This window comes from Chamaea fasciata, unplaced genomic scaffold, assembly GCF_029207755.1.
Source record: "Chamaea fasciata isolate MVZ Bird 193981 ecotype frontalis unplaced genomic scaffold, bChaFas1.0.hap1 SCAF_51, whole genome shotgun sequence".
In the NCBI taxonomy this organism is placed as follows: domain Eukaryota; kingdom Metazoa; phylum Chordata; class Aves; order Passeriformes; family Sylviidae; genus Chamaea; species Chamaea fasciata.
In genome coordinates this window covers 235,246-242,784 of record NW_027094136.1, presented here as the reverse complement: position 1 = coordinate 242,784, position 7,539 = coordinate 235,246, and the positions used below count along the sequence as shown (strand labels likewise).

The following is a 7,539-nucleotide window of genomic DNA, read 5'->3' as shown; positions in this document are numbered from 1 at the left end:
CTCACTGCCTGCCTGCAGCAGCCACTAATTTCTTTGTTACAGAGCATCTTAAAGCTTACAGACAGTTTAGCCAATCAATTATAGCACATGTACACCTGCTTTGAACAATGCTTGCTTGTATGCTTTTCTATTAAAAATTCACAATACCCTTACTAAGCTTAAGACCTTCTACTATCTAGTCAGGCATACATTTTCTGCAGTGCTAAGATTTATTCAAGCCAAACCTAGAAACTCAGCTTTTGTTTCCCAGTCCTTGTTTGCTCTACTACTGTATCTTAGATTCTAATTTCAAACTTTTCAGTTGCAGCAGATTCTGAGTTCTCAGCTTTTTCTGCTTGAGGCCTGCTTTTTCAGCTCCTAAAAATCCTTTTTACTTTTAGTGTTTTCCACACAGACCCTGACTATCATCGAAGGTTTTATCTTTAAATAGGGTTTGTAATGTGATTTCCTCATCATCAGATGTACTGCTGCTTATAGGGTCATTAGAGAGTGGGGTTTAGTCAAAGCAATTTTCCATCCTGTCCACAATTTGAGTTAACTTTATTTGAAGGTTCAGTAACAAAAATATTCCCCAGCAAACTCAGCACCAGCACGTCTGGGGAAAAAGAGGGCTGAGAGGACCCCAAAACAGGGGGTATCCCAAACCAGGTGGGTGGGGGCGGGGCTGGGATTTTAGGGGGGATATTTGGGGTCCCTGAGGTTTGGGGGGCTTAGAGGGTCCCATAGGAGGTCCCAGTAAGTTTGGGGTGTGAGATCGTCAGGAGAGAGCTCCAGGGTGGGGGTCCCAGTACAGGGCTCTGGGGGGTTGGGTCTCTGCAGGGGCTCAGGAGGGTCCCATTCAGATGCCCCCCTGCTCCAGCCCGCGCAGGCGCCGGGCCAGCTGCAGGTCTTTGGGGAACAGGGTGACTCGGTGGGCGTGCAGCGAGCACAGGTATCCATCTTCCAGCAGCCGCACAAGGAAGGCCTCTGCTGCCTGAGTCCCAAAACCTGAGGGGGGGTCTGCAAACCCCCCCAGCATACCCCAACCCTCACAGCACCCCGGGGGGCAGCAACCCCCCAAAACACACCCGCAGGGGTCAGGGTCCTTCCAAACCCACCCACGGGCGACTGGGGGTACTGAAACCTGTAAATGTGTGCCTGTAAACGTGTGATGGGGGACCAACACCAAGTGACCCATCCCCATTCCCCAGCAGAACCCAAAAATAAGGGACCCCCCCCCCCAGCACCCAGAGGTCTCCCAGGGACCCTCTCAACATCCATGAAATCCTGTCCAGAACCCATTGACCTCCCCCAGCCCATGGAGACCCCCATAGACTCCCCCTCAGCTCCCATCAGATACCCCCAACAAACCTCTCAGCCCCATCCAAGCACCCAAAGAGACCTTCCTGGACCTCCCCAGTCCCCCAGAGAACCCTCAGCACCCACAGACCCCCCTGCAAGCATCCACAGAACCCCAATCCTCATGGAAACCTTTTCACCACCCATGAGATCCCCCTCAGCCCCCTTCCCCACCCCCCTAAGCCCCCTGGACACCCCCAGAGCAACCATAGAACCCCTCCAGCCCCTCTGTGACCCCCCCCTCCAGCACGCCTGGGCCCCCCAACCCCTACCTCCTGCAGGGCCAGCAGGGCCATGCGCTGCCAGCGGTAATCCACCCCGCGGGTGAAGATTGGGCAGAGCTGCTGCACCTGCAGCAGGGAGGGGATGTGGAGGGGGTACATGGGGGCATCAGGGTCACAGGGAGTGGAGGGACATCAGGACAATATGGAGGGGATGTGGGGGCATTGGGGATAACCCGGGCTGGGGCCACCACCCTGGTGACATGGAGACACTGTCTTGGGGACATTCCAGGGGCAGGAACGCTGGGGACAGGAACATCTGGGGATACACTGGGGAGTGGGGGAGGAGGGATGTCCCCATCATGATGGGGACACCCTGCAGAGACCCCAGGTGGGAGGCAGGGGGGATACACCACTCTGGGAACATCTTGGGAATACCCTTGGCCATGGGAACATGTGGACACTCTCCTGGGGAGGGGACACCCCGATGGGACAGGGGGGACAGTGCCAGCACAGGGGGCGGGGCACAGGGAACACCCAACCCATGCAGCCTCTGGAGGTTACGGGACACAAGGATGTCTAGAACCACAGAAGGACATTGGGAGATGTGCAAGGATGTTGGGGGAGGACAGGCCCACCATGTCACAAGGATGGGGAGGACAAGGACATGGGGAGGGTTGGAGCAGAGTTGAGGGGGGACCCTGGGGGAAGGGAGTGGTCCTGAGAAGTCCCAGGGAGTGATTTGGGTTTCTGGGGGGTGACTTGGTGGGTCTGGAGGGGGTTGGAAGGTCCCAATGGGTATTTGGGATAGGGCCGAAGGGGAGACTGGAGGGTTTCAGGTTGGATTTCAGGGGTCCCAGGGTAGATTTGGGGCTTGGATTTTGGTCCTAAAACTTTTTTGAAGGGTCCCAGTGGGTATTTGGGGGAGTCCTGTGGGGAGCTGAAGGATCCCAGGGTGGATTGCAAGGTTCTGGGAGAGGTTGCAGAGCCCAAGAGGGTTGATCTAGGGTGTCCTGAGATGGATTTGGGGATCCCAGGAGAGGGGATCCAGAGTGGTTTGAGAGATACCAGAGAATGCTGGAGGTCCTGAGGTGGATTTGGGGGGGTCCTGGAGGGGTTTGGGGGTCCCCAAGTAGATTTTATGGGTATCTGAGATGATCTGTGTGGTCCCAGGGAAGTTTGGGAGCCCATGGGGGGTGCTGGGGAGGTTCCATCAGGGAAATTGGGGTGTCCGGGGATTTTGGGGTGCAGGAGTGTTCATTTTGGGATGTGGGGGGTTCTCACCAGGCGGGCGAAGGGGCCGGGGCGCAGCAGCAGGCGGGTGCTGCTCTGGTACCTGCGGATCTCCTGCAGTGCTCCCTGACCCGGGCGGCACCCTGGGGGAGCATTGGATGGGGGTCTGTACGGGCTTTAGGGGATCTATTTGGCCTGGGGGGCACAGATGGGGGGCTCTGAGGGAACATGGGGGGTATAGGAGATCTAAAGGGCCTGAGAGGACACAGGGGCCTATAGGGGATCTAAGGAGTGGGGGCTGTGAGGGCCGGGGGGACAGGGGAAAGCTGGGGGGGTTATAAGGGATCTCTAAGGTCTGGGGGGACATTGCGTGCATGAGGGATCTATAGGGAGCTACAGTGATGGCCGATACAGGGGAGCTACAGGAGGCAGGGAGTACGGGGGTTATAGGGCACAGGGTATAGGGAGCTATAGGGGAGAGGGAGCGTGGGGTGACTATGGGTGATGGCAGGGGTATATAGGGCACAGGTATACAGGTATATAGGGTACAGGTGGGGGCGGGGGAGGGTTTATAAGGGGAGCTCTATAGTGGGGTCCATAAGAGCTCTGGAGGGGGGGGTCTAAAAGGGGCCTCGACGTGGGAGGTCCAGAGGGGGTGTCTGTAAGGGGAGTCCTCGTCCCCTCACTCACTGCGTGCCCGCGGCCGGGGCGGTGGGGGGCTTGCGGGGCGGCCGCGCCGTCTTGGGGTGGGCTTGGGGCGGGGCATGGTGCAGCCGAGTCCACCGCGGGGTCAGGGCGATTCCAGGCGTCCGGCAGGGCTGGAGGGGACCAGGCGGAGGGGGAAGGGGGGGTCAGGGCGGACCCCGGTGTCCGGGGCCCCCCACGCCACCCCCGGGGCCCCCCGAGTCCTCCCGCTCCCCGCCCGGGACCTCACGCTCGGGATCCGCCGCGCCGTTCAAATCTCCCGCCGCGCCGCGCCGCTCCTGACGTCACTTCCTCCCGCGCGCCAATCGGGGCGCGCCACCGCTCTGCCCCGCCGGGCGCCGCGACTCGATGGTGCCGCGGCAGCCGTGGGCTCATTAGCATAAATCTGCATGGCCCCGCCCCGGGCACCTCGCGCCTTGGCGCTCCCAGCGGAGTCTCGCTTATCGTCCCAGTGTGATCCCAGTGTAGTTCCCGTTGCTCCCGGTTATCCACGTGGTTCCAGTTACTCCCAGAATGATCCCAGTGTGATGCCAGTCCCCCACCATATGATTCTAGTGCCTTCCAGTCACTCCCAGTGTGAGTCCAGTATGAACAGAACGGCTCCCAGTATGATCCCTGTCACATCCCCAATGGTCCAAATCAATTCCTGTCCCTACTAGAATGATCCCACTATGATCCCAGTCACTCCCAGAATGATACTGGTTGCCCCCAGTGTGGTTACAGACATTGCCAGTACGAACCCAGCATGATTCCAGTTGTTCCCTGTATGATTCTAGTTGCCCCACTTGTGGTCCTAGTACCTCCAACATGGTTCCAGCATCTTCCATTTGCTCCCAGTGTGTCTTCAGTTGGCTCCAAACATGGTCCCAGTAGCTCCCTGTGCCTCCCAGTAACCAGTAGGGGTCAGTCAAGGGTTACAACTGTCCATGAAATCCACTGGGAGAAGCAGATTGGGGGGTTAGTGAAGCTACAGTGACCCATGTGGGCTTTGGGGTCTCTTCAGGACATTGCCTCACAGACCTGCCGGTTTACCCCCAGTTTTCCCAGTGGGCCACCCCACCCCTCATTTGACCCCATCAGGCCTTCCAGTTGCCCCTAGCTGTTCACCCAGGCCACCTAGCTGCCCCTCAGTTCTCCCAGCGGGCCATCACATCCCCATTTGACACCATTGAACCTCCCAGTTTCTAACACTAGTCATCCCAGTTGTCCCCCTAAATCCTACAGTTCCTCCCAGTCCTTCCAGTGGGCCACCACACACCCATTTCACGGAATCACTGAGGCTGGAAAATCCCTCCAAGACTGAGTCCAACATCTGACCACCTTCTACCTTATGACTCGACCATCACGCTGAATGCCGTGTCTAGTTGTTACTTGAACTCCTCCAGGGATGGGGCCTCCACCACCTCCCTTGGCAGCCCATTCCAATGCCTGACAACCTTTTCTTTGAAGAAATTCTTCCTGATGTCCAACCCGAACCTCCCCTGGCACAGCTTCAGGCCATTTCCTCTTGTCCTGTCCCTTTTTTCCTGGAAGCAGAGCCTAACCTCGCCTGGCTGTCGCCTCCTGTCAGGGAGTTGTGCAGAGCCAGAAGGTCTCCCCTGAGTCTCCTTTTCTCCAGGCTGAGCCCCCACAGCTCCCTCAGCCGCTCCTGGTGCTCCAGGCCCTTCACCAGCTCCATTCCCTTCCCTGGACACGCTCCAGCCGCTCAATGTCTCTCTTGCAGTGAGGGGTCAGAACTGGGCCCACAGGACTCAAGGTGGGGCCTCCAATCACTGCCCTGGTCCTGGTGGCCACACCATTCCTGATCCAGGCCAGATGCCACTGGCCTTCTTGCCCACCTGGGCACACACTGGCTCAAATCCAGCTGGCTGCCAACCAGCAGTCCCAAATTCCTTCCTGTTGAGCAGCTCTCAAGCCATTCCTTTCCCAGCCTGGAGCATTCCATGGGCTTGTTGTGACCCAGCACTTGGCTTTTTTGACTCTTACACCATTATTCTTGGCCCATCAGTGCAGCCTGTCCTGATCCCTCTGCAGAGCTTCCTGTTCTTCAGCAGATGCACACTTCCACCCAAGTTGGTGTGATCTGTGAACTTCCTGAGTGTGCCCTCAATCCCCTTGTCCAAGTCACAGATGAAGATGTTGAACAGGACCAGCCCCAACATTGAGCCCTGGGGAATCCCAGCAGTGCCCAGCCCCAGCTGGCTGTGGCCCCATTCCCACCCCTCCTTGGCCTGGCCACCAGCCAGGTGTTCCCAGTGAGAGGCACCTGTCCCAGCCAGGAGCTGCAGGTGCTCCAGGAGAGGCAGGGAGGTGGAGGCAGTGCCAAAGGCTTTGCTGAGCTTCAGGCAGACACACCCATACATGTCCAACATCCACTTGGGCCACGTGGGGACAGCAAATCAGGTGAGTCAGGCAGGACCTGCCTTTCCCAAGCCCTGGCGGTTCCCAATGCCCTGGTTTTCCTGTCCGTGCCATGGGCTCCCCCCAGGGAATCTGTTCCAGGCCTGTCCCAGCACCAAGGCCTGGAGTTTGCTGGATCCTTCTGGCCCTGATCTCAGTGGCTCCCCTTCACCTCCAGTATGGTTCTAGTCATTCCCTGTATGATCCTAGTCATTCCCACTATGATACCAGCATGATCCCAGTTGCTCCCATTCACCCCCAGTATGATTCTCCTTACTCCCTGTCACTATCCAGCACGGTTCCAGTCGTTCCCTGTATGATCCTAGTTACGCCAGTTCTGATCCCAGTACCCCCACCATGGTTCCAGCATCCTCCAGTTGCTCCCAGCACGGTCCCAGTAGCTCCCAGTGCCTCCTTGTGGCCAGTGGGGATCAGTTGAGGGTTGCAGCTGTCCATAAAACCCATCTGGAGGAAAAAGGACACACAGGTGATGTGGGGGGATATGGAGGAACATGGAGGCACTGTCCTGCTGTCACCAAAACTGCGGGAAAAACAAAGAGTCTCCAACAACATTTTTACTATTAGAGAATTAAGGCATTACTTTATTCTGAAAATAATTTCATCCATATATTGCTTGGGTTGTGCAGAGAAAACCATTCCATCACACACAGCTGTTTACTAGATTTTTCACATACTTAAACAGTCAAAACCCAGAAAAATTCATTGGTGCCATTTTCATTGGCCACAAGTTACACAGTTCTTTGTATTTGGTTTCCTATTGGTTATTGATCACTCTGCCTCCAATGCTAATTAGGTCCTTGTTCTTTGTTCTCTTACCGATCTTTTCCCAGACCAGGTGTCTCTGACACACCAGGAAGGATGTTCAGGCATTGATGGTCATTTATCTCTTGAGCATCCTCTGGCAGCTACCAGTCCATTGAAACATCAAGTTCATCAGGCCTTGCTCAGCAAACAGTCTTTTGAAAAGAAAGTTCCTTTCCCCCTGGGCAAAGATGAACAAAACCCCTGACTAAAGGTAGTTAAAAATTTTAGAAGTTACATAATTTCCAACACCGCCCCTCCCCATAGACACAGTACTGCCACCCTGTGTCCCCATGTCCCCTCATCTCCCTCATGTACATATGTCCACAAGGTCCCTCATGTCCCATCTGTCCCTCCACATATGCCACAATGTCCTCATGTCTCCCATGTGTCGCCAGTATTGCGTGTGTTCCCCATGTTCCCACCTAACCCCCATCCCCCAGTGTTTGTGCCCTGTGGTAGGAGGTGCCAGGACTCTTCGTGGCCAGCTGGGACATCCCTCTACTGGTCTTGTGTTCCTCTAGGATACAAAAAATAGAGGGAGGGAACACCCTGAATGCAGGGGTGTAAGAGACGATCTGAAGATCCCTCATCTGCCTCACGACCATCGTCAAGGACAGAGACTGAAACCCCTAAAAGGGACTTTAAACTCTCAATACAGGAGTTCTGGCCTGGCTGAGGTGGGATGTTGGCCAACTGCTTCCTGCAGGTGTATTCGATGGAAAAACCCAGCACCCATATCGGAACATCAGAATCTGAGCAGAAACAATGGGCAAGTCACGGTGAAGTGACTGTGCCTACTGACACTGCACCTGCTGAC

General features: G+C 56.2%; 1 protein-coding gene across 1 annotated transcript; it reads right to left on the bottom strand.

Moving 5' to 3' along the window:
- Nucleotides 1-251: 251 nt before the first annotated feature.
- On the bottom strand, nucleotides 252-3,762 carry LOC136304126 (histone H3-like centromeric protein A). Its single transcript, XM_066207777.1, has 5 exons — nucleotides 3,722-3,762; nucleotides 3,483-3,610; nucleotides 2,844-2,935; nucleotides 1,611-1,688; nucleotides 252-973 (listed from the first exon to the last, which is right to left on the bottom strand). The coding sequence occupies exons 2-5, from the start codon at nucleotides 3,556-3,558 to the stop codon at nucleotides 839-841; spliced, it is 381 nt and encodes a 126-aa protein (XP_066063874.1). The 5' UTR covers nucleotides 3,559-3,610; nucleotides 3,722-3,762; the 3' UTR covers nucleotides 252-838.
- Nucleotides 3,763-7,539: the final 3,777 nt, after the last annotated feature.